Source organism: Neodiprion lecontei, chromosome 5 (genome assembly GCF_021901455.1).
Source record: "Neodiprion lecontei isolate iyNeoLeco1 chromosome 5, iyNeoLeco1.1, whole genome shotgun sequence".
Lineage (NCBI taxonomy): Eukaryota > Metazoa > Arthropoda > Insecta > Hymenoptera > Diprionidae > Neodiprion > Neodiprion lecontei.
Window position 1 is genome coordinate 1,194,550 of NC_060264.1, and position 27,702 is coordinate 1,222,251.

The following is a 27,702-nucleotide window of genomic DNA, read 5'->3' on the forward strand; positions in this document are numbered from 1 at the left end:
ACGACGACGATCGTAGTTTGAGACTACCTAGCGCGGGCCACTTGGCAGTGACGCAGAATTTTTTCTCCTACCGTCGAATATAAAACTGGGTCTGCACCAGGTCCAAAGATGCAGTAGCATCCAGGTCTTTCGAGGCACCGTAAATAAACCACTATAAGCCACTCTACGCTACTCGACACGGGAGCCAGTCGACGGATGACTGGCTAAGTAGGTGGAAGGAGGGTAGGTATGTACCTTACGATCCACACAGCGTGCATCACACGCAACCTTCTCATCTCATTTTCGTTGCTAGGCTACTAGCATTGGGTTAGGCATAGTCGTAAATATCTCTTCTACTTCCTCATCCTCGTTATTTCTCTTTTTTTCTCTTTCTCTCTCTCTCTGTATCTTTCCTTGTCCACTTCTCATCTTCGCTGCCGGACGAATAACCTGATAAAAATAAAATTGAATTCCTCGAATGAAACGGGATAGTTTCAAGCTAATTACTTTATCCGAATTAGGCGCACGAGGCGCAAATTGGCAGTAAGAAGATTTTTCCGTTTCCTCATCACTTGCGGGTGTTCCTAAGAGGTCGCCGAGGCTCGGTGCCCTATAAATCCGAGCAAGCGTCTAGGCGTCGACTGTTCGACTCCGGAAGCCAATCCGAGTAACCTGCGACCCGATGAACTTTGAGTCGGGATTCCTGGCCGCCTCTTTGCCTCGTTCCAAAGAACGAACGAGTCTGCGGAACGTAGCGATTCGCAATAAGGTCACCGGGTTCGAAATTAGAATGGCACGTTGGCCGCGAGGCGAGGCTGAGGGGATCGCGGATCAAAACCGAACGACGACGGCGGCTTGCGGTCCGGTCAACGTGGTGGATGGCGTAATAATAGATCACCGGGTGATACCAATTACAAGATTGACTCTCTTGTCCTACCGTTCGCCAACCATGTGCACCGCATCATCGTGTGCATACGTGCACCTCCTATATTTATCTCAAACCTATGTATCCCCGCAACGAGGGTGTGTGTGTGTGTGTGTGTGTGTATATATGTAACATCCATTCGCATACATGTATATTACATATCATATATATATATATATATATATATATATATATATATATATATATATATATATATATATATACATCTATATACATGTATATACGGGCGGAGCCGTCCTACTTACGCCAGCTACTTTGCATTCGCGTTACGTGCCCCGTTGCGGTTGTATGATATGTGCGAATGTATTACATAGACGCCTGTGCAAAACCAATACAACGAGGAGATTATACATATACGCGTACTTGCGAAACCGACGACTTTTTCCACATCTCGCGCTGTGTATATTCGACCCCCCCCCCTCCCCCTCCTCCTCCATCCCCCCCTCCTCCTTCCTCTTTCTCTCTACGTTTTCTACTCTCTCTCATTTTCATAATAATGATAATACCTCCACGAATCATATGTTCACATAGTTTTTTTTTTTTTTTTGTTTTATTAACATGGCGAATTTTTAACTCGTATTTGTATGCATTATTATCCTTATCGCATAAAAAGTGAGAACTTGCGAAGAAAAGTAGTTCACGCGTTGTACATTTGTTTTTTTTTTTTTGTTCACGTCGGACACATTCAAGACGGTATAATAGCTCGATCATATTTTACTCAAATTTCTTTCTCTCTGAAAGCTGGAATTTCAAAAAAACTGATGCGTACGTCTTTACAAGTTTCTGATCAATAATTGCCCGGTTGAAAAGCTTTTAAGCTACCGTAAATTCCGGTTTCAGTATCACGCCCACTCGAATTCTGGGAAAATTGATAACGATTTTACGATTATTGATGACTCTCGATCAAATTTACCATGTTATATATGCTATGGTGTATTCACGCTGTATGCCGTACACTTTACACTTTGCGTTATCAACGCCCCCATATGCTGCGATTATATCTATACATATAACTTTTTATATTATTTATATATTTGCAAGCTCAGAGATAAATTTGGAAAAAGTAAGGACAAAAAGAAGAACTCCGTAAGGAGTTTTACTTTAATTTAATACAGATATTTCTCTACGGACTTTAACCTATCGCCGGTACAAAAAATTACACAGATTATAAAAAAAAAAAACGCGTTGCCGATTTCTCGTCGCAAGCGTGACGTTTATCTTTACCTACGGCGAATCGTTCAACGCGTATAACTTTGTGTCACGCAGAGTCTGCGATGCAAACAAGTTGTACCTGGCATATGAACAACAAGCCTTCTGTCTATCCCGTTAGTTACAATTGTATTAATAGCTCACCGTGAATAAATATCCTCGGTTTCAGACATGCGTGGAAGTTTTACGCGCGTTTTCCGCGTCGTTTTTTTTTTTTTTTCAACTCCTAAATACGCAAAAATGAGTATATCTGTATGATAAATAAATTCATTGTATAACCCATCCGGATCGTAGCAGCATTCGAATCTCGCATCGGATCTTTGATCTAACGTTTAATTTCGAGCAGGTATCGCCTTATGTACAACAGTTTCATAAAAAGAACCGTTGTTCAAAATTTCTGGAAAGCTCAGGTATATTTTCAGAGGTTATACTCATCGCCAAGCACCGCCGACCGATCTAAAATAGCATCTGCGAAGCTCCCCCACTCACATCTGCCGAATCGCGAATATTCCACGTAATATATTCTTGCGGTTTTGAACGACGTGTAAACAACGCAAATTCGTATCGCAACTGAATCGTAAGAATGTAAACATTATATAATTCGTTGCCTATGGAGGATGCAATTCGAATTAATCAACGAGATTCTTTACAATTCGAACTTTTTGCGATAGTTGAACTCTGGTATTTTCGCGCGGTGGTTATAAATTAAACTTTAATTCTGGTAATTGGAAACTCTGATTTTTAATCAAAGCGACTTTTTCTCCTTTTCAAACTCTCAAAGTGACAATGACAAATTGGGTGTTTATTTTGCCTAATCACTCTGGCGATGGGAATTACAGAAATACGTATAACGTTATACCTCCACCCGTGTATACAAATAACACCGAGTCAGAGTGAGTGTGAGGCAACGATGCTGAGCCTAGATAACGAGATAAGGTGAGATGCGGCTGATTCCGTATCCAAAACGTTCCAACTCCCGAATCATAGGCATTGCATCATTAAGGGGTTATACGCAGTTAGCGAGGCTGAAAAATGCGATTTCTCAAGGAATTTTCACCAAGAAACGTTTCAATTTATTAATATAAGAATTTATACACGTATTGGGGTAACGTTGAACTTCGTTCTGATATTTTTTATTTGTAAAAATAATGATTTTCAACACTGCTGGAGCCGATCTCCGGGAGGAACTGTAACAAAAGGCGTCTTGCGGTGAGCAAGATATATCTGGACGGGATCATCCGAAATGAAAAACAAAAAAGATTTAGTCAATACAAGGTATTATCGGGTATTTGATCGAAGGAGTAAGCAAAATATTAATTTTTAACAAAACGGCGGATTATAAAAGAACCTTCGATTATCCATAAAAATTTTCGCCTCAATTTGTTTATAAAATAGAAAATACTCGTCGGTGAGAAAAAACCTTGGATCAAGAACTGTAAAATATATTCATAAAGCTTGTGTAAAAAATTTGTGACTGCTCGGTTCAGCCGTTTTCGAAAAATCTTGCTCACCGTCTTTGAAAACATAGTTTTGAGAAAAACGCGTACGAAGGTTCAACAGCACTTGCAAACGCTTTGCAAACATCACGAAACTGGAGTAACAAAATGAAAAAAAAAATAAAATGAAAAACGATTATTGAAAAATCCAATCCGCGTATAACTCTTTAAAACGCAAAAAAAAAAAAAAAAAACGGCAGGCGTTAGGCGTGTTTGGGAATTATATTCACTCAGATTATCGTACACGTACACATTCCGTGATCATGATTGTGGAAAATTTTCAAGCACGAGACGCGAGACATGCACATAATTATAACGTGCCTCGCACTCCTCGCGTATGTGTATTATCGCATACCTACGGTGTTACCGATACCGGCCCCTCGCACGTTACACATATTTGTGTCGAACCGTGTAAAGGCGGAGGAGGCCAATTAGAATCGCGTACCTGCTCAGAACCTACGAGGAGAAGCACCACCTGTGCAGGTGTGCGACTTGGCGAAACCCGATATGCGAATTTGCTGCCTTCTTTCCGCCGCCGTACTTCTTATCAATTAATCAAAGCACGTAAGGCTGCTTCTTCGTACTCATTTGCTATCGATTTGTAATAACACAGATTTTCACCGGATTCTTTTCGAGCTTTCCTCGTGACGCGAATAGAGAGAAAAAACAAGGAAAAAAAAAATCTATACAAAAATACAGTCAGCACGATACGTAGACCACCCGTTTATCTCAATTCGTCAGCTGCTGTAGTATCGCTAAACGTAATACGTTAGAGCTGTGTAATTGAGGCAGTAAAACATCGAAAACGCCCGACTTGGGAGCAGCGATGCGATCGCGCGATAAGACCCGGACATTTTGGTTGCGGGTAATCCGATTGTCCACAGATGTAATACCCATCCGCCCACAAGAGGCCGTGTCGAGGTAAAGTACTGGGTATAGGTATCGGTTCTTTGACCTTGCCGAACGGTGCCAGAGACGGAATCACGTGTCGTGTTACAGTATTTCGAAACATACTTCCATACTCCATGCATCACGCACACTCGCCAGAGCGGCGTGGCCGTAGCCCAGGTCGCGTATCGTTTACAACATTTATACCGGGAGAATTTCTTGAAACTTGAAAATCAACGGCGCACGCGCCGAATGATTAAATCTCATTGGTCGGCGAAACGTTCCCGCGGCGATATTCTTGTCCGCGACGCAGGCGAGCCAACCTACGCAAAATGTCTGCGTTTGAATTTTCAAAGAGCGTGAGCGTCGAGTTCCGACCGTTCTTCGAAGAATCGACTTTCCGCCCCGACGACAAATGCTTCCGAAACCTTTCCGAGTCGCCGTCTCGATTGTTCGAGATCCTAACCTCGAAAATTCGTAGGAACCACGTCGCCGGCGGAAAGAGTTTGACGGCTGAAACTCGGGTTGGCCAGCCTGCGCGAAGAGATGATAAAACTCGCGCGTGCGTGTTTGATTTTCAAGTTTCAAGAGATTGTCCCGGTATACATGGGCCATTCCAAATTTTTGATGTTTTTTTTTGTTTTTCGAGTTTTTCACAGCCTTCAAATTTTACTCAAGCCGAAACTGCGAATCGGAGGTGAAGGAGGACCAAAAGAAAATCCGATTTGCAGAAAGCGATGGAGCAGATGATGGAATTGAAATTTTAGGTTTAATTTTTTCATTTAATTTATCGCTAATAACGACGAGTTAGAAAAAAAAACTCGATAATTTATTTTTTTTGTCCCACGCATTTTTTAAACCGATTAATTAGATTGAAAAATTTCTAAGCAGAATCTAATAATTACGAAAGCCCGTATTAACTGAAGTCAGAGATCCTTCGTACTCGAGAAATCTCTTTGTTGACACTTAAGAACTCGTAAAAAGAAGACATAAAAAATTTGGAGGCCGGATTTGCGTACAGGATTTGGTGGAATGGCCCATATGGAAACTGTTTAAACACGCAGTTATATATATGTTGACATTTTTATAACGCCGAGCGGATTTGCGTTGTGTATACGGTGCCGTTACACCTGCTGCCAGAAGATACCGAATAGCGATGAAGCTAGTTTCTGGAGTCTAGACGCTGAGCAGAGAACGAGGAAACAAGTTCCTGCATCTATTTAATTTCCTGTTTTTATGAATAAGCCGAGATTCCGAGATACTCGTGCGGGATTTGTAAGTGCAAGAGCGGGTTTTGAAAACTGCACAACTGACGCTAATCGAGCGAAATTTGATTTCGAATAAGTCCTTGCGGTGAAAAATTTTTTTTACAAACACGCAATTTCAACTATTCACACTTTTTTATTGTAATAACGTAAAAAAAAGTAACACGTCATTAATTCTTCGACTATTTTATTAGAGATCAATTTCTTAGCAAACAAATACGCTTTTATTCCGTCATTGAATCCTACACACGAAACGGTTATAATTTAGAAATGATAAGTTGACGATCCAGAAAAAAGTAGATCATTGTCATGTAAAAACAATGACAAAATTTTAGAACATACACTAAACGTAACTTCACTGATATTGTTGATAAAATCATCAAGTGTTCAGAGTTGAAATTCAGTGTTTTAAAATTTGTTCCTCCATCACGAAAACTATTTCAGTTTGGTATAATACAAACTAGACTTTGTACAAACAGTTGTCTTTCCTAATTGTTTTTTATTTTTCGTTTCCATAGTCTTTCTTTTTCTCTAATTTTTTTTTGTTTTTTTGTTTTTTACCTCTCATCTACACATCAATTTTCTACAAAAATTCCGACGAAAACGAAGCGAAGGCGAAGAATGCCAGACACCGGCTGTTACGTATTTTACTTCAGGCGGAATAAAATCTTTCTCCGCGTGCACGGTGTATTTTTGGAAATAACCCGCCACGAACGCGCAAATTCGCCGTTCTGGCTGTATCTTATTTTTTTCCCCGTAAAAAAAGAAAAAGAGAATGAAAAAACCTAACTACTGTATTTCAGAACCGCGTTGGGTACACACGTTGAATTTTTTATTATTCACGACGGGTAAATATGTACCGATAGATAATATCTTATGCGCATCAGTAGCTTTTATACGAATACCTAGACAAAATTTCATATATATATTTATGTATGTATAATGTTTAATGACGTGCCTGAAATTTTTTCTTCAACGAGAGTGAAGCGGTAATGATTTTTTTCGGACGAAATTGAGAACAAAGAAAGGAAAGAAAATTGAAATAATAATCGAGTAAAAAAAAAGGGTGAGAAAAAAAAAAAAAACGGATACCCTTTTACGAAGTATAATGGTAATTTTGTTCAGACAAATATTTGACACAACCTCGTCTGAAAGTAAAAGTAAATGTTTCTTATTGCGTACATGTTCGCATATATATTATATTATATTAAATACAGTTCATTTGTCCGGGGAGAATTAAAAAAAAAAGTTGCGACAATCGGCATTGGATATTTGCATTGTATATCTTACATTAGGAGTGAGTTATATTACGTATACGTACGCACGAATAATAATAATAATGTGTTATATAATATACACGTGCGGATATTCATATGTAACAATTTAGCCAACCGTCTGTCACCGCAAGGATAAATTTGTTTGCTAATGTAAGTGTGCAAATAATCGCAAATAACGCAAGCTATACAATTTAACGTGCCAGTAACGTTTTATCGTCTTATATTATAAAGCGTGGAAATATATTTACACAAGTTTCTTCAAAGTTTTACGATACATTTTTTTCCGATCCTTTTGCGCAGCTCATCGCAGAATTATTCAAGAGCAAGAAGAGAAATATTAAAATAGAGGTAGAGAGAAAGGGAAAATGAGAAAAGGAAACATAGAGACTGACTGACTGATTGATTGATTAATTAATTAGATTGTTGATTATTCGAAAATTTGAACAAGAACTAATTTGAATAAAACTAACAAAGATTAATTAAGGGGGGGGGGTCAGTGCAGAAAAACCAAAGAACGCAGATAATTACACAGTAAAAATGAAATCGTGATCGTGAAAAATTTATCTCGAGCACGTGTTGAACGAATTACCATTGAACGGATAGACGCTGTTTATAAAATTGCGTTACATAACGGTCATTATTTATGTATGTTATACAATGTTTGTATGCGTTTATCGCATCCAATCTATATTTTCTGCAGATGTAGCAATGCGCTTCATTTCTTTTTTTTTTTTTTTTATTTTTGTTACGTTTTCAGATATTCCGGTCTTCAGGTAATTATTTATTAGGAAAAAAGATGGACAATCCGTAATTTTTTTTTCCGTTACGACGTGTCACGGACGTCATAACGGAGTTTTCATGTTTGCATAACAATATCGTAAATGATTCAAAAATCGTTCATTATGTATACTTTCATGGATATACTTGGCAGATAGCTACATACTTGTAAGTTGTTGTATAGATTTGTATACTTGCGTGCGTAAAAGGATCGTTTATTCATTTACCATGAGTATGATGATTGCCGTTATTATCATTATCACTATTCTCTTTACGTCATAGCCGCTGTATCGGAGCTGCGTGCCGTGAATGAATTATCGAGAATGGTGCAGAAAAAAAATTACAAATTCAACAAAGATAAAAAAAGAGACGTTAAATTAATTTTTCTCCTCAGGAGACACAAAGGTTCGGGTACAGAGTTGTAATATAATGATAACGCGTTTTTGCGCGGTTGAGAAAAAAAAATTGTGTATTCTTTCTTTCTTTCATTTGTTTTTTCAATTTGTCATCTATTGTTCATTTCAAACTTTTAAAATAGATAAGATAATTACCGCGGTCATTATAACATATTTATTCGGACGGTTGTTTGTCGAGCGATGTGTGTAAATTACACGTAAATATGCCCAGACTCGATTCATTGAAACTATACTGATCGATTAAAAAAAAAAAACAAAAAAAACACTAAATGTAATATATTCTCCTTGCAAAAAAAAAAAAAGAAAAAAATTCAATACGTAGGTACATGAAGAAATGCACTGGGAAAGATTGAAAAATTAGAAACCGTCGCGTTTTTTTCACATCGTTAATCGTTCCAATGACGTTACTGACTAATTTTAACACGATGTGTGTGTATATAATAATAATAATAATAATACGACTCCATGCGTTTCCCACTGAAATATCGCTCGTCACTGCAGACAATATGTATACGTGTATACATACGAATAGATGCCGATAAGGAGCTTTACATATGACATGCAGATTTTTACGCATATGTGTCCGACATGTGCATACATGTATATGTATATATGTATATCTATATATACAGATAATAACGGTGCCACCCTGCGAGTTGTTTACAGATAATTAATTTTTCCTCGCAATACTCTCCGATCGTCAATATTACATTGCAGGTATCATTAGCATTATTATTAATCATATTATTATTGTGTTGTTATAATTTATTTTCTTGTTTTTTTTTTTTTTTTTATTCTCTCATGTATCATTGTGACAGATACACGGATTGTTCCGTGGAATGTGTTTTTTTTCGCGACTCGTTTCGTATACAGCATCGGCCTGGTAGTGGCTGGTGCATATTATTTTGACAAGTGCGCGAATTTGCAAACAGCTGCATCGCGAGAAAAGGCGAATATAATGTGTGTGTATTTCAATAAGAAACGTACGAATTTGCGATAAGATGTATGCATGCGAGCGGCACGCCATCCTGGGAGAGTGGCAAAAAATGATCGTACAAGAATAGGAAACAAAAAATAATTGTATCTCTTAAAGTAAATTAGTAACGTAACGTATGGCCGCGAAGTGTGATTGATAAAAAATATATATATATATGTATGTATGTATTGTAAAAATAAATGAAGTAAAGAGAGAGAAAGTTCATAATCAAACCAAATTATAATTGGCAAAAAATCCTGTCCGTTGTGCATTATTAAATGTGGGGTTTCAGTTTCCAAGTGATAAACAATTGACCTGAAATTATGTTAATAAAATTACTGATCATATGACGAGAAGCGGTGCGAAAATAGTGATAAAAATGAGAACGGAAAGAAACGACGAGAATTTGAGTAAATGAAAAAAGTCACGCGGTTACGGTATGAATATTAATGCGAATTTTATCCCAAGTTATAACAAATGATGAATATCTTTGCATTATTATATTTTTACACCTATGTACATATTACAGGTATACACGTACAGTGTTGCAGGTACATATTTCTCAAATGTTTGTTTTTTCCAGGCTGCATTTTTTTCCTGTTGATTAGGTGCGGTTTAACTCACGCAATACGATATTAAGTTCAATATAATTAAAGCGATACGCAATCAACGACTTATTTCCCCATAAAAGCGCGTTACATATTCTATTTATAATTTTAATTTTCTGCCCTAGGTGAAACTAGTATAGAAGAAAATTCGAAAAGCTGACAGAATGCGTACATAAAAAAAAAAAAAAAAAAAGGAAGAGAAAAACCTCATCAAGATAGAAAATGGGCAGTTATTATTTTACGAGTATAAATCAATTCGGTATAAATATATATATATATATATATATATAGGTATATACGTATGTATGATTAGCGCCACTCACTTGTTATTTGAATTCAACGGATCGGTGATAACTTGCAACAATTATAGCAGCAAAAGCCAATTACACGCAATAATAATATATCGCACTCGTATATTATCGCAATAATTTCCCGACGATTGAGAGAATGAGAGAAGGAGAGAGATAGAACTTTTCTCGCTCTGGCTGGTTAAAATAATACGTTAACAAACACTTCCGCGAATGTATAATTTGCCGTTTCACAACTAATTTATACCGTCGTCTATTTTTTTTCCTCGTTGCTTGTGTTCCTCGAGTTTTCGTACAGCCGGCAATACACTGATGAATTTTATTGCGACGTACGACAAGAAAAATCTTCCAGAACAAATTGTAAATCGTACCGCAGGTTATATTTTATAACTTGCCAAGAACAAAAAAAAAAAAAAAAGAAAAGAAAAACACGCCGCACTTGTCACTTCGTATTGTTATAATAATATTTTACAATTTTTTTTTTATACTGTTATCACAGTTATACGTTACTTGCGTTATGTGTACGGATATAAAATTGTAAAAAAATCAATCGACGATCGTACGATTATAATTATAACGTGAATTATATGATATCGTATAAAAGTATGAAAAAAAGAAAAAAAAAAAAAAAACAAAGAATCCGGAAAGAATTCTGTAATTATACAATGTAGATATAATAATACTCGGTGTCTTTGATTAAAAGATTATCATTAATATTATTATCAATATAATTAATGCTATTATTTATCTTCAATAGATCTTTCGTTTCGTGTAAAAATTGCGTTCAATATTTTCGTACGGTCTCTCGTTGAATTTTCTATTCCTCGTTCGGAAGAGAAATACTTTTTAAAATGTGGCTAGATAAGAAAAACACCAAATCTAACCACTGTTTCAGATTATTATCACTATTATTATTATAAATTATTATTAGTCGTATACGTGTGTGTGTTTTTTTTTTTTTTTTTTTTTTCTCGTATTTCGTCCGGAGATGCACACCCACCGAGTATCGCGGCGAAACTGATACGCGAGGCCAGCATGTGCCGACTTACATAGTCGAGGTGTGCGTATATCCTCGAGTGTGTTGCGTCCGTGGCGTGCATGCATGGGCGTTTGATCTACGTGGGTGGGGGTGGTAGAAAGGGGGGGGGGGGGGGGGGGGGAGGGGGTAGGAACACGAGTGGGGACATCTACAGTCACGCAAGCGGGCTTCTGCAAGGTCGCGAGGCCGACCAGATCGGGAAGCCGCTACTTACCGCATAACGCTGCCGGCGGAGCTTTCGAGAAGAATAAAGCTCGCGCCGCCCACGCAATTTCTCTCTTCGTCTCTTTTTTGGCCAATTTTTTTTCGAAATGACTTTGTAAATTTTAATTGCAATTGCTGCCGTTTCTTTTCTCTTACTTCTCCTCCTTTTCGTGTTCCTAATAACGTCGAGACGTACGGTGAGATGTCGCGTAGAGTATTGTAATAATATTGTCAAATTATGTACGATGTTAAGGGAATATATATGTATGTATGTATATATGTATATGTAGGCGCTCACCAGCCATGAACGATGATACTTGTTAACAACTCGTTCAATCGTCGCAGCTACGGTTCGATTCGACTCCTGGGCGATGAGTTTATCTGGAACAGAAAGGAAGGGAAGAGTTTTATCGATCCGTCGGAATGATCGCAGGGGTATTTGCGAAAAGGAAAGTTGGGTAACGTTTTATTGTGTTTATTTTCTTCGACGGCGATTCGCGACAAAATGCAAAAGAATAAAATACAACGAGAAAAATGATGCAAGATTGCGTGATTATTTTTTAACGTTTTTCGGAAAAATTCTTTCATCGACGTGTTACGAACATCTGCGAACAATGAGGAGGGAAAATAAACTTGCAAATTCAAGTACGTAATAAAGAGGATAAGAGAAAATGCATAATATAGTACACGCGTAGTATTAGAGGTGCAATTTATGGAGGTACGTTTCGCGAGTGAATATTTATACGTAAAAATCTTGTCTTTTACAGCGAGTCTTTTTTCCTCCGCATTTCCGCCCTTACCCGCAAAGCTACCGCAAAGCTCCCGCTTCAATGCCCCGGTCCTGGTTCAGGGTAAACTTAATATCCGGTGTTACACAAGCGTTTTCCATTATAATCCCGAGCAGCAGCGTTGCGGGGCCGAATAAACCGGAAGGGTAATATTTCTTATTCGGTGTGATGATAAATCTTGACGGTTAAAACCATGGGGAAAATTTCTAGGAGATTAGTCTACGTTTTTTATCATTAATTGCAGGCCGGGCTGCGTGAACAGCGATTTTAAGCACACGGTGTACGATAATTAAAAAACCGACACCGATACGTGTATCGATCCCGGATCATTGCGTAAATATTTCGAATGAATAGTGCGGGTAGCGAACACGATTAAAAGATTTTTATAATCGACACGTTTATCACCTAATTGCACAATTCGATAAGTCGATACTCGTCAACTGTATAAACTTTGTTCACAAGTTGATACGAAAACATGACCCTTGTCCTGCACGATCAAATCCCAGACAAATGACGATTCAAATTGTTGAATTATTGCAGATCTAATGGGGAATGACACGTTTGCTAAATCGACTGAATTACGGTGCACGTTGGTACCGGGAAAAATTAAACACGGTCACCCTTGTGTCCTCGTCATACGTACGTATGTGTGTATAATCTGTGCGTTTGACGCACTGAAATTTCGTTGAAATATCATATACACAAATGTAATTATCTCTAGAGGTATCGGAGAGAGTAATATGTGTAGTATACGTGTAACAAATCCAGAGATATCGTTTTATCGCCGCTCGGCCGGAACGGCTAGATATTGATCATAACGAATCAGCGGTTTACAGCCTTTGAGAGGCTTCGGCGAAACGACGTTATTTTTCGACTCACATTTCTGTCGAACAAACGTAGAATTATAATAAACATTTCTCTGCAATCCCAGCTGAGAACGGAAAATTCAAAAACAGGAAAATTCCGAGCCGCTGATTATATTTCTCCTGCAAGCTGTGAGTAGAATTCTTCGGACCTTTTCCTCTCGTGCCTTTTATTGCCTGATTCCAGTTTTCACGCTGCGCGTAATTGTTCCAGAATAATCTCGCGGACACCGCAATACTGCAACGCCGTACGGTATAATAGAAACGCGACTTTGATCCGATGCAATAAAACGACACGCAAGTCGTTTGTACACGCGTATATAGTGACCGAAGAAGCGATCGTGACCATGGCCGATTCGATAATATTCGATTGTCTTCGTTTAGTCGTACATTTTATTTTTATTCATCGCAAACATCATCAAGCTCACGTAGTACTCTTACCCTTACCGACCGAGTAAATTCACCCTTTTTCTACCTATATTGAATAAACAAACGAACGTAAAGGGTTCAAACTTCCAGACAAGTTACTCGTGTCTCGAAAATCGTAAAAAATGTGTGCTGCTCAGAGACACATAGCCATTGCTACGCATTATGAGATGGGGTGAGTTTTGCTCGGTCGATAAAAGTAGGATTACAACACGACTTTAATTATCGATTATTCCCTCTCTCCGCGGAATTGGGTATAATAACCAACCAACGGCGCAATATAAACGGTCCTCCCAACTTTGGGGCTCATGCGACTTTGCTGAAAGAGTAATTATTATTAACGGTGCGCGTTAAATCTATACGTACACACACACACGCCTGATACATCACGTTATATACCCGAATCACTAATCACATACGCTGTTCAAACATCACGCAAGTACCTATCGTACTATACGCAAGACCTTGCACTGTTCGCATGTACATCTTCTCTCCTCTTCTTCTACGTATTCGATACCTAAACTCAACTTGTCCATGACTATGTGTTCGTTTATATCTCGAAAACTGCTGAACCGATTCTGGTTCTTTTTTTTTTTAATGGGTAGCTACAACGTCTGACCAGATTTCTCGCTGTGTTATCTCGTTACAATCGGATCAACGAGGTCGAAGTTGGTAACTTGAAAATAAGTTGAAATTTACTCGATCCATGATAAACAAAACATACTCGTGATTTTAAAATCGAACTCTTAAAAAGTCTTTCCAAAATTCTGTAACGATGATTTTTCATCCCGATGTTCCGTTACGTTAACGTTACCAACTTCAGCCTCTTCCGGATCAATAGTTTTTAAAAATATAAGGACATTTGTAAGCCGAGTCGGCCGGGGATCACGAACTTAAGCGAACGCTGACTAAACTCTTGCAGATAAAGGAAAGCTACGTTCAAAAGTTTCCAAATCCTCGACGAGCTCTAGAAACAAAAAACAAAAAAAAAAAACGTGGCTGTGTCTTATAGATTTGCCACAAGAATCATTTACCGTCACTACACAAGCTTCGGAGGAAGAAACAGGGTGGCCTAAAATATTTGGAACAAAAATTCCATGACATTTCCAAGTTTTCCAGCTGTATAAACACCCTGAAGAAAGGAACGGTCAGAAGATGACGCAGCAGGTGTAAGAAATTGTTAGAAAAGGAGGATAAAAGAAGGATGAGGCAAAAGCGCGTCGTCATCATCGGCATCGTAACTGTATAAATAAATAAGAGTAAATGAAAAAAACAAAAAAAACAAAAAAAAAAAAAGAACCAACGCCGCTACGCGGAACCTTGAGGCCGGAGGCGTAATTGTCATCGTCGCTGCACATTCGGCGTAGAGCGTCGGTTTGGAACTGCGGCGGCAGCTTTTGCTTTGCTCGGAGTGACCGTGAACGGCAAACAGGAACCGGACGATTATCCAACGAATGAATGAAACCGAGTGAACATGCGCGCGATGCCGTACCAACACACACCTAAGCTCTCGAATTATGCGTTTATACGAGTATAACCTAGGCTTATATTTTACCACGTGCTCGTCGAGTGACCGGGGCGTGAATCAGCTGGCAGAAACCTAATCGCGATGCGCCGCGTGACATAACTTACCTATCCACCTGCGTTTCATTTTATAACATGTCGCCCAATCCCGTCGGCTGCCGATTTTATACGGAATGCACCCTGGAACGTTAACGGTATTTCTTATTCAATTTAGGTTACCTATTTCGGTAACTGGAGGGGTGAAAAAACGCCCCAATATTGCGAATCCCATCTCGTTTTCTTCGTTTTTTTTTTTTTTTTTTTTTTTTATTCTCGAGTAATGAAATTGAATTACGGTCGGTGTCTCGAGTCGAAAACGTAAGCTGTTCTCTCGTGGCGGGAAATTTAAATTTTTTTTACGCACCGTGTTACCGTTCTTGGGTTATAAAAAAGGGCTCAGAGTGATAATTCTTTCAAAATTCATCTTCGATTATTACTTGATCCGATTTCTTCCACGGTCGCTTTTCTCACGAGGCTGAAGTTTTAACAATTGGCAAGGAAGCGTAGAAACGGAAGTCAACGTTTTGCGAGTGTTGGAACAATCGAATTGGTTGAATTTACAAAACTTGTGTTCGTCAATTGAATTCCGTTGTTTATGGATCTTTTCTGAAAACGCATCGTTGCAACAACGTCGAAAACTTTAACCTGCAAAGATCACGTAGTTTCGATCTTGATTTAGCAAGTTTGCGGCGGTAAGAGGATCCGGAATTAACCGACTTTATCCGCGTTCATCTCGATCTCGATTCTACCAGCTGCCCGTTTGTCTTTGATAAGGCGCATAATTTCGCTGTCCGTCAAAGAGACTCGCGAATTCCGGTGCGAGCCGATTTTTTTTTACTCACACATCCAACTAATTTAGAAATATACATGGACACCTGAGAAAAAAAAAACAAAAAAAAAAAAAAAAACAGGGTTAAAAATAGGAAAAAACAAAATTAACAATCAATTGAATTAATTTCGTCGAGATGCGCGTACTTTCCTCATGTATGGTTCAACGATCGATGCTGAGCGAGGCGGTGGTGGTGGGTGGATGCCGTCGTTGTCCGGTGTTGTTATTACCGGGTTACGCAAACCCCACGTAACACGTAACAACACCGGCGACGTTTCGACGCAACGGACGTGACCGAATAACAACCGTCCACTTGCGGACGGTCCAAGACGCGTTCGCGTTTCTACGCAGCTCCGCAACTTGGCCCATTCATGAAGACCACGCGCGTCTATCCTACGCGCAAACGCAGACCTAAAGAGTCGCGACGTTGCCGCGGTATTTCCGCAGGCGAATCCGGTTACTCGACGACCGATCGAGATACGCGGCAATTTGACAAGGATCGAATGAAAAGTTTTTACGTACGAAAAAGAAATTTACCGCGATCGAAAAGAGGGGAATTCAGAAAGGATGCAAGTGCCACTTTTTGTTTCTTCGAAGACGAAGTAGTTTTTTTTTTTTTTTTTATGTTCTCGTTTTTTGCTACAACCAAGATCGGAGTTGAATTTCATCTCAGAATTTCGTTCGAGTCGTTAACTGCGTTTAACGTAACGTTGCGCACAGTAATAAAGCTCCGAAGTTTTCTTGGGTCTGATTAACCCCGTGTAAAGTAGTAACGTGGAAGTATCCATAGGCGTAAGTTGACAAGCCGTAGAAATACATCGTGGAAATTGAAACCCTGCGTCCCGCACTGCGGTTCGTTCTCGTTGCATAAGTGCACGTGCATCGCTGTGGAGTTGTTTTAGAATTACGTGATTTAGCGAGCAACGCGAAGTGTAAGGTTGACCTTGTCGACGAGGAAGAACACGTGGCCGGTGGTTAAGCCCGTGCAGTTAATCGAAATGGTTATTAAACGCAACAGCATAATCGCCGCGACGTAACCGCGCGTAACGGGCATTTAATTTATAACCGGTGTTCGCGGTTAGAAGCCAACGGCTTACGTGCGCACGGAAAAGCGTCGAAAGCGCACCTACGTAGGTGTCCAGGTGCGTTAATTAACAGGTAAGTTGGGGGCGAATTTTCGGTACAGGGTTGAAGTTCCGAATTTGAAAGGTTTCCAATGCGCCTAATTCAACTTGATGCGAAGAAATGAAACTTTGAAGAAACAGCAAAGTCTCGAATGGTCGGAGAGCGGACGGAACAAAGTTCCGAAAGTTCAAGTCACGATAGGGCAAAGTTTCGAAAAATAAAATATACTCACACGGCGTAGTTTGCTCGACGAGTGGGTGTAAAAAATGATAAAAACCGAAAATCGGAATGGCCAGGATTCCGAATGTGAAAATATGGTAAATCCGAAACAAAGAAAGATCAAAGTCGTGAAATTTTACAAAGATAAAAATTCGCTCATCCGGTTTTTCGATGTTGACGATTTTTAAATTTTCTCATTTTCGGAACTTTGACTTGTCGGAATTTGTTGCCTTCGGTACTTTTCAAATCCGGAACTTGAATCCCGCCCCGAATTTTCGATCTGCAGATGAACGAAGTATCTGCAGGTATAATCAAAGTGAAGCCGGAATGCGGAGAGTGACATTTGAGGGTAGTCAATCAGTCTTAAATTAAAATTGGCCAGGGATTGAGACGAGTTGCTCAACGGATTCGTGCAGCTGCAGGTTGGCCGGTTTGACAAATCCATGCACGCCTGATCTTTTCGTCTTATTCTTATTCTTATTCTTATTCCCCGAGACACCGGTCGGGTATATTTTTAGCCGTATGTTTAGTCAGATCGAGGGATAGCCTAAACGCGAGCCAAAAATCTTTCTTATACGCGATGAATCGGGATTTAATTATGGACCAGGAATCCTCGCCATTTATTTTTCACGATCCCGCATTAAACTTTGCGTGAGCGAAAATCACATCGCAAGGAATTCACCGCAACTATTTCACAGTTCGTTGCGCAAATGACTTGTGGAGCCGAACATTTTTCGATCAATTGGTGAAACTAAAGATCCAGATAACTCGGTCGATACATCCGAGTATATATGATTCGTATATTTACCATTTTCAAGCACTTTTATCTAGATATATTCCCGTGTAAAGCGAATCTCGGTGCAAACTCATAGACGCAATTGTAGACGAGTGTAAAGACAAGAATGTAAAATAATAATATTGTACCTATTTGCTTGTTTTTTTTTTTTTTTAACTTTTCTTTCGTCAACGATTTACACCCGACCTGTAAATTTGGCTTAGGTACTCAGACAAAGAGGAGAATGTTCTATTTGTAGTTTATACTGTGCACAGTCTTGAACAGCTATTTTCGTATTTTTTACGATGGCCAAAAACTATATGATAACGAAATTTTTAACTGCAGGTTAGCCAAAATATTTAGTCACTCGATTTATATTTTCATACGAGAATGTTGCTGAAATTTGACTTTTGTAAAGGTGTGATAAGAAAATTGATGTCAAGGCCTTATTTGTAGCTGAAAGAATGTGATAGACTTAAAATTTACCATCGACAATTATGCACCACGTTTTACTGTACCTAACATAATTACCCATTGCATACCTGGTAAATAACAAAATGAAATACCTTTTTGAGTCCAAGTTACAATTGGAGAATTTGCCGATAATAATTGAACAATAAGTAAGCGACGAAATAAATATATGCACTTTTGGAGGTTTGTTTTTTTTTTTTTTTTTTTTTCGTCTCTTTCGACCAACCGAAAGTACGCAAATTTTCTCCTCCAGAGACCAGCTGGAATTCATGAGTCATAGAGAGACATAACGAAGTCTTAAGAAGACAATAAGTCTGCATACACATTCGGATTTGGGGCTCTGTTTCCCGTTAAGGTAAAACGTGTGTGTTATAACAAGGCGAGAGAATAGAGGATTTTGCGCGGGTTTCGAAACATGCGATCATCGTCGTTCCATTGTTGGACCGATCGACGTTTTATCCCCGCCTCGTCGTTCATTCAAAGATGAAAGATGAAAGATTAAAGATTAAAGAGCGTTTTACGCTCACGCATTGCGTGATATCACGATCGTGAGATCGAGTAACTTGTTCGGGGAGCAAAAAATTGGCGAACAATAGTCTCCTGATACATTAAATATGGAGGAGAAACCAGAGGGGCAGGGGGGAGGGGGGCAAAAACCCGAAAAAACCGGTAATCAATCACCATAAATTAATGAAAATTTTTGCACAAGCTATTAAATCGTTATTTCTTTAAAACGTCTCGATGTTGTTTGACAGATTCATTTTTCTTCTCGAATTAGCCGTGAGAGAATCGTTTCTTGTTTCTATTTTTCTTTTGCGACGAAGAAGCCGTCCGTGCGTATCGTAAGATCTTGGAAAAATGCGTCTACTCGCAGTCGGGTATTAAATTTCGCCATTTATAAATATATGGGTCGTCTGCGCGAACGTCCGGCGTATGTATGGATGCATTTACGTACGTATGCGTATATTTATGTACGTACGTATATATATATATATATACAGGGTAGATCGTTTGTCACGTGACCGCGCGTAACTCGCACGCAAGCTGCAAGCACGAGATCGAGCCGCCGGTTTTACCCGCGACGCCATCACTTCCTTACCTCCCGAGCTTTCCTTTTTTCCCCCCGATTCGAAAACCGGATAAAGCTGGCAGCCTTAGCTTTTTATGGAAAGGCGAAAAGACGGACACGTTTTAGATATTTAAAAGCTCTCTTGCCTCAACGCCGTTATATCACATTTTCGAATAACACGCAGCTGCTGCAGCTTGCAGCTGTGGCAATATTGCGCGTGTTAATTTAATACGACTTTAGTTCGAGTCAGCACCGCAGACCCGCGTATTATTCCGCGCATAAACCCGGTGGGACATATTATAATGTTAAAGGTTGTAAACTGCAGAGGTGGATAATTTTGGTGGCCAACAGCAACGGCTCTTTCTAAAATAGCGTTTAAAGTTAGTCAGCCACAGCTCGAGCGTTCTCTAAATATCTGCAAACCGTGCGTAGGTTACACACACACACACATACACACACGCACGCGTTGTTAAAAAAAAGTCATGCAAATACAGCAGCAAATTGCGTCTGAATTTGCGCCGCGTGCAGCACTGGGATTTAAAAAACGACGAGATTTTTGCGGCCAAATTTTGGAATCGGTTGCAGAAATCACGCGGAGACTTTTTTTGTCGCGTTTTTCATTTTTCGGATTTTGATACACCTCGACGGATTTATCATGAATTATTTACAGTTGGATAGGTGTGCAGACTTTAGGACGTCGCAAAAGTGTCCAAAGAAATCCGTTACCGAGTTTGAATAATTGAATTTAATCCAGAGACGAAACCAACGAGATCCAATATAATAATAATCCAACGAAACTAAAATTTAACTATTTGTCGAACGGAATTTTCGTATATATTGGCTGAAAGTACCTTTGAATTTGAGTAAAGAAACACGTTTCAGAAATTTAGTTTCGTTTCTTTTTTTTTTTTCTTCTCAATTGCGTTTTTCCTGCAATGTGCATGAATGAAATTGCAGAGGATTGCAGTTGGCTAGAGTATGAAAGTTCGACACGTACGGATTTCCACTTGCGTTGCCTGACCTCCACGGATCTTTGCTACTAACGCGCTGCGAGAGGCGGCGACCCGTTGATACGATGCGATTTTTCGCTCCGATTCGTAGAAACAGGATCCGTATGTTTCTACGAAACAAGCCAGACAGAACGGCGAAATGAAAACAGAATAAAGAAGGTAGAGAAAAAAAAAGAACAGTCTGTAGATTCGTTCCCGAGATGCAAATATAGCGAACTATAATAAAGACTTTTAAAATTTTGCGTTAACAAAATTTTTGCGAAACTTTGATAAAACGTTATATACAGTGTTGGAATAAAAAAAAAAAATTCAAGCTTTTCAAATTTCCTTATCAAGCTTCGCCCGTTGAAAGAAAAAAATCTTACCCACACGGTTGGAAGGAAGAAATGTCCCGTCAAGTCCTGTAAGGTTTCTGGATTGATTTAACAATTTTTTAAAGTAAAATTTACAAATTAAACGTTAAAATGACAAATATTTGCATCATGTTCATTTCATCAGAAACCTAACGAATGACACAATTAAACACAAAGCGGACCTGTTGCGAAATTATGTTTATTGTTAGTTAAATTTTTCCAACAGTGATACCTGCAGAGTCGGTCATACCGTGTCCATAGACAGTTGAAGCGGTTTGTGAATTTATCTCCTATTTCTGTACATCCCTGGGACAAACTGTGTTTAAAAGCCTCTGCGGCCTGTCCCCGGTCACGTGGTACGGAGCTTGGCGAGGAGATGAGAGGTATCGGTATCTATATTTAAAGGACCGATGACTAGCCGTACCCTGATACAATCCCAAGTTGCACAGAGTGTGTAATGTGCGTGATTCTTGCACGGGCCGAGAAAGTCGAGACGCCGAATTCTTGGCCGGTGCTGTTTTGACGCGCCAAAAATGATGATCCTCGAAAAGTAAATATATGTAACCATACGTGTTGTAATATATGAATGTATACGTATAAACCTATGTACGCACACGGGCTACGAAAATTCAGTGTTGAATGATTCAGCCTCAGATTTAACATCGCCTCCGAATTGTACGCACAGGCAACGTAATTGCGAAACCGCAGAAAAATATTCAAAACCATGTAAGGGGTGGAAAAATTGCAAGGAGAAAAGAACGAGTAACTTGTATATTTTCAATGTTTACTATAAACCAAAAAATATGCTTTTTTATGGAAAAAGTAGAGGAACTTTTGTAACGGTGAACAGAAAATTTTGAAGTTAACCGTGTTACTATCATCTTTCTAATTATGGATGGTCTAACTTTATTTTTTATTTCAACTATTGCGATAAGTTGACGTTCGTTCAGCGATGAATATAATATATTCGTGTCAAGGCTTCTTTTTTTGACTGGAAAAAAGTGCAGTAAACAGTTGTGCAAACGGATACTTGAACTAAATTTTCTTGTAATTTGAATTTGAAGAATATGTTCAAAGCGTTATCGCAAAGACGCTGAAATTTTTCTTAGCTGTAGTTTTAATCTTCTGGAGCAAAAAAAAAAAAAAACAGAAAAACTTAATGGAACCCCGAATAAGAGAGTATTTTTTCGGTAAAAATTAATCGATTTATCGGTTATTTGGTATTTTTTTGAAACCAAAATTTTGTGTAAATTTCAGTACCTAGTCTTAATAGCTGAAAAGTTTTCTTGACAATTTATAGTTTAATTAAAATATTTTTCAACATCAGGTGAAAATATTCATTCATCTTTCACTTGTTACATGGAATGGGCTCTTAGCAAGCAAGACAATTGACAATAATTTATACTTTAATGAAAGGGAGTGAAAAAAAAACGATTACGAGTAAAAATAATCGCTTACATTTGGTCATTGTTAGTCATACTTGGCGTACGTACGTAGGTAGCGAGAAGAGCCGAGATAGCCAAGAATGGCGAAACGCTGAAACGGGGAAACGGAGAGGAAAGGCCGACGAAGCGGGGCGGGGGTCGGTTATTGATCAAGCGCGAATTGGGTCGTTATATGTGAGGCAAACACCGAGGTTCGACCCACTGCTAGACGCGCCCAGAACGACGCGAGGCTTTCCAAGGGATTCGCTTTTCACCACCCGTGCATTTTCCTTTCCAGCGTTGCAGTCCGACGACTCGATTGTTTCACCCTTAATTTGGTGCGAAAAATGTCAGGGGCAATTCAATTTTTTTCAATTTTTTCACCTTTTCCTTCCACATCGATTAAATTCCGACAATCGTTTCCGTAATGTTTCCTTTTTTTATTTTTACTCGCTATACTATCGTATCGGATTCGATGTGCAGCAAAAATTATTCATAGCTTCTGAATAAATACATACCTATATAGACTTGTTACGATCTCTAATACGGCGTAGAGTTTACCTTGACCTAACCTAATCTGATAAAGAACTTGGCGAACTCAAGAAATTATATACCGTGAATTTCAAAATTGGATTATTGTCTCTGAAACTATAGTTTGCAGTGTCAAGTGTGTCCGTGTATAGTATTTTTTTTTTTTTTTAATTGATTTATACTTGAGTCGTTGAGGCGATTCATCGATTTTCTTCCTGACGTCTCAACAACAATTCACTGCACGGCAACAAATTCGAGGAAAAATTTTCACGCTGAAATTTCATCACCGTTTTCATACCCGATCGGTTTTTTGTTTCTTTTTTTTTTTTTTAAACACGTCTAACTATTCGTTAGAATGATTAACCTTGCACGCTGAGAATTGAATATATTTTTCAAAAACATCGGTTAGACTTTTCACGGTGGTTGGAAAAAAATAGATCGCAATAATTAGAACATACAAAGCTTAGAGACACAACAAAAAAAAAAAAAACTGAGCTTAGAAGACGGTCCGAAATCAGGGCGAGACCTAAATTCAAACGAAGGCTGTCACGTATTTTCGAAGCAATATTTTTAGCGATTTAAAAAGTCTCAGGCACCTATCGGTCAGGCATTTGCCGTCCGAGTATTTTTGAATCGACGCGAAGAGAGAAAAATCTTCCCGCCTCACGCGTAGCGGATGAAACGTCATAATCGCAGACGCGTACTTTGTATCATCGTCGTCATCGTCGCCATCATTATACCTAAATACGTGACACGCGAATTTATTTTTGCACATCATGCGTGCAGCACAGATCGAGACTATATTGCTGTACGCAAAAATATATAACTAGACTGCGTCACGACGCGCGAACTTCGCGTGACTTCGTACAAGTTATTATTATATCTATACGTGTGCATATATAAGCGATTCCGCGTTTCAATAATACACATGTGTATAGAGGTATACGCTTTCGGATCAGTTGTGTTACAAGCCACAACGCGAGGCAGGGCGGTAATATGGATTATTTTCTATAAATATTACGTCAAGTGATAAATTATATATATATATATCTAGTCGATAAGTTTATTCTCAAGCCGTGCGCATTCGAGCTGCGCATTTCGCTCGTATCGTACGCCAGCTGAACGTTTTGTGCGGTTGACAATCGGAATTGAATTCGTTTTATTGCAATTGGAATCGTCGTCCTGTTTACGTCATTCGCGTGTATAAATACCTAAGTGTCGGTAAATGCGCGGCTACATGTATAGATTGTTCGATTCGTCATCGGATCGACGATACGATGTGTTGAGAATCTAACGCGGTTTCTCCACGGCGAAAAACTTGATCGTCCGAATTTGTGTTGGGACGTATCGACGTCTGACGCGCGTATAAATTTTCTAAAACGCGGGGAATTCCCTCCGGCGAATTTCTTTGATCGAATATAATTAGCGGTATTAGAATCCTGTACGTTGAAATTGATTAAAAGAGATCGACCGAACACGTGACGCAGCAACTATGCCGTGAAAACTAATCAGCAATTAAACCGGAACACGTTAGATAGAAGAAGTATAACCGAAGATAGGAAAAATGAATCATATTGAAGTCAGTCTCGTTACAATGTAACGAAATATTGAAACTAAAATCATCGTTTTGAAAATTAGGAACGAATTCAAAAGAGTTTGAATAAACTTTGATTTTTAAAAATGGATTTCTCAAATTCAGACACGATCCTACAGTTACGAAATAATCATTGTTCCCAGAAACGAATCGATACATTAACCTCACGAATTTCACTCTCTTGTAAATGATTATTCTCACTTTGTGCCAGTATCTGCGTGCAAAGAACTATGTTTTTTAAATGCGTGTCAAACGTACCTCGTAAATTAGTCATAAAAAAAGAAAATAAATTCACAAAAGCGAACTTCAATCGGACGAAAAAAAAAAATCAAAATAACGGAAGGAAGCGGAACGTCTGCAGTGGCAGGCGAAGCGGAGCGGAACCAATCACGGAATTACACAACCAGCGATATCGGGGGGCATTGATTGAAATTGGTGGTGTCGATCGATCGGATCGATCGATCCGATCCGGCCAGTTTCAGACGCGACACGTGCAACGCTTCGCAGCTTTTCTTCCGCAGCGGTATTTTGACATCATCGATAATCGTTGTGCGGTTGTATTTGTAGAGTCTGTTGTTTGTTTGATCAACTAATTATGGGCAGGCGGTTTTCCGGATCTCAATGTAACAGGTTTCTATCGTACTTGCGATAATCGTAAAGAAAAAACGTGCGATCGAACGTTTTTTTTTCGTACTTGCATTGTTCAGCATTTTTTATTTCCCAGTTTTTTTTTTTTTTTTTACACAACAGCCAGTTTCGTTATACCGATCATTATCGTGGCGGGGATAAAATTTGGCACGTATGTACACACGAGCCTTGCGAAAACGGGTAAAATTTTAATTACTTTTTTTTTTCTTGTCTAGTCTGTAATTTTTTAATTTTTTTTTTTTTTTTTTAACGCCATATCTCATATTTCTAATTAACACCCGTTGATGAGAAATTTTTGCTGGAATTGAACGGATTTTTGAACGGGGGGCGTGAGAGAAACGAGGGGATGAGGAAAAATCGGGCTCCTCGTTGCAACGATACGTTTCGACGACGATAATTATATCGCAGGTCCTAAATCCGCGCCCTCGGAACGATATACAAATTTAACTGGACCAACTATTGGTAAATTAGATGGAATCTGGGGCAGTTACAACACGCCCATATAAACGCACACACGCACGTACAGTCAGAGGCGAGCTCGACGGAACGAGTCGTTTCAAAAATAACTCGACCATGACAGATGATGCGTTCTTAAATACAATGCAATCTCGGCAAGAAATCGGTGCCAACGAGGCCCGCAACAGGTTGCCTAATTGACGCGATGCCGTTCAAAATTTCACTACTTTTCGTTTTGTTTCGTTATCGTTTTCATTTCCCCTTTATTGTTCTCTTCTTCTTCTTCTTCAATCTTCAATTATCATTGTGAATAATTTCACACCCAACATCGGGCTCACAGGCCGCTGTGTATAATTCTATGAAGAATATTGCAATTGGAGTCGTCACTTGATGTACAGGTTCTCGTGAAAAAAGAAAAACAAAAAAAAAAAAAAGAAGAAGGAATAGAGAGAAAGAGGGAAAGAAAAAGGTAGAAAAAAGATTTTTTTTTTTTTAGATACGAAACTATAGATAGTAATCCTTTGGCTTTTCACAATCTACTCACTTGATTTTATAGCTGCATATCCACCATACGGTGAGGATCGAAGTAACGTAAGTAAAACACTTGGCTTGTCCGTTTTCAAGCACTCGCGTATAATGTTGGAACTTTTCACAGAACACACCGCGTTGACTTTTCGAATATCAATCCTGTGAGAAATACTATTATCGGTGTGCGTACAAATATGGTATAAAACTTGTCGAATGAACGGTGACGATAGGAAATGTGAAGAAAAAAAAAAAATCATACACACACACGCAGAGACACACGATGCAATCGGGACGAATTTGAAAATTTATATCGTCGTTGAGAGAAAATATATTTTTCTTGTTATTTGAAATCGATCGGTTAAATCCTTTTCGTTTATATACGAAATGTATGTATGTATGTGCATAGAATATCAGATGATTCTCAGGAGACGTCTCGAGTTTTTTCTTACTTGAATTTAGTCGGTTTTTGTTCGTTTATGATTTTTTAATATTGTTTATTCTTGCTTTTCTCACGTAACGTTTTTTATTCATTTTCGTTTTGTTTACAGATCGAGTACGGTACTGAATCTTCGCGTGTCTTTCGAAACGAAACGAAAAGCTTAGCTTCGAAAGTGAGGAAAAAGATTGAGAAAAAAACAAAAAAAAAAAAAAATGCAATCTTATGCCCGCCTGACGACTATCATCAGACGCACGTACAAAAATGTTCGAATCCACGAGTCTCGCATTCGTTTCTTTCACCTTTTACGTTCTCGTTTTCTTCTTCAAATGTTCAAAATCGTATTCCCACGTGTATACAACATACGACATCAACGATACAATATTATTATTACGTTATCAGTCTTAAAAAACTGTCGTTCGTCTTGCGATATCCTGCGGTGTCAGTGAAACGAATAAAAATAATAATAGCAAAGCGTCGTCGTCTTTTCGCGAAGTCAGATTTATAAAGTATAACGAAAAGTTAATTAACAACATACGCGCGATGCACCTACCCATCGACACATACGCACACAAACTCACACACACACACACACGGTCCCGTATCTATATGCACACAACGAATATGTATACATATACATATATATATAAAAAGATTTATATTTCAGATGGGTGGATATTTATTTATGTATGTATGTATATGCATATACGTGTTATATAAATGTGTACGTACGTACGTATATATGGTTCGATAATACGTCTCACGCGTATGTGTGTAATATATGTATATACATATATATATATTATTTTATACGTGTATATATATATGTATGTTATATATGTTATGTATTAATATTGTAACTAGGTATAAAATGGAGTGTAGCTGTACTCGGCACGGGGCACCACGGTAGACTGGCGAGTATCGGCTGGCTGGGACCGCGAGAGTTTCGCGGCTGCCTCCCTCTCTCCTCCGCCCCCTCCTTCACTGCCCTCTTCTCCTCTCTCTCTCTCTCTCTCTCCTCTCCTCCCGCCCCTCCGCCATTCTCCGCCGGCCGATAGTATACGACGTACACACCGCACAATGTTCCCGTAAGGTTCTCGCGCAGGTGGCGCCTTGCCTGTGCGGCGGGGGTGTTGAGGGTTGGGGGTTGGGGGTGGAACGAAGGTGGGAGGACGGGTTTGCGAGGTAAGGGGGGACGACGCTGGT

General features: G+C 39.0%; 1 protein-coding gene across 10 annotated transcripts in view; it reads right to left on the reverse strand.

Moving 5' to 3' along the window:
• LOC107225437 (protein Tob1) overlaps positions 1-27,702 on the reverse strand; it is a 120,655-nt gene that overhangs the window by 25,580 nt on the left and 67,373 nt on the right. For 4 of the 10 annotated variants that reach the window (XR_006904638.1, XR_001525688.2, XM_015665923.2 and 1 more), the window contains exon 1: positions 9,771-9,791. Coding sequence is in view for 6 of the 10 variants with exons in the window: in XM_015665923.2 (XP_015521409.2) it covers positions 9,771-9,786 (16 nt within the window). In the remaining 4 variants the exon portion in view is untranslated. Of the gene's footprint in view, positions 1-9,770; positions 9,792-10,160; positions 11,196-11,686; positions 11,770-26,076; positions 26,220-27,228; positions 27,395-27,702 lie in introns of those variants that run through there. The other 6 variants (XM_046741319.1, XM_046741320.1, XM_046741318.1 and 3 more) reach the window with 5 other exon arrangements.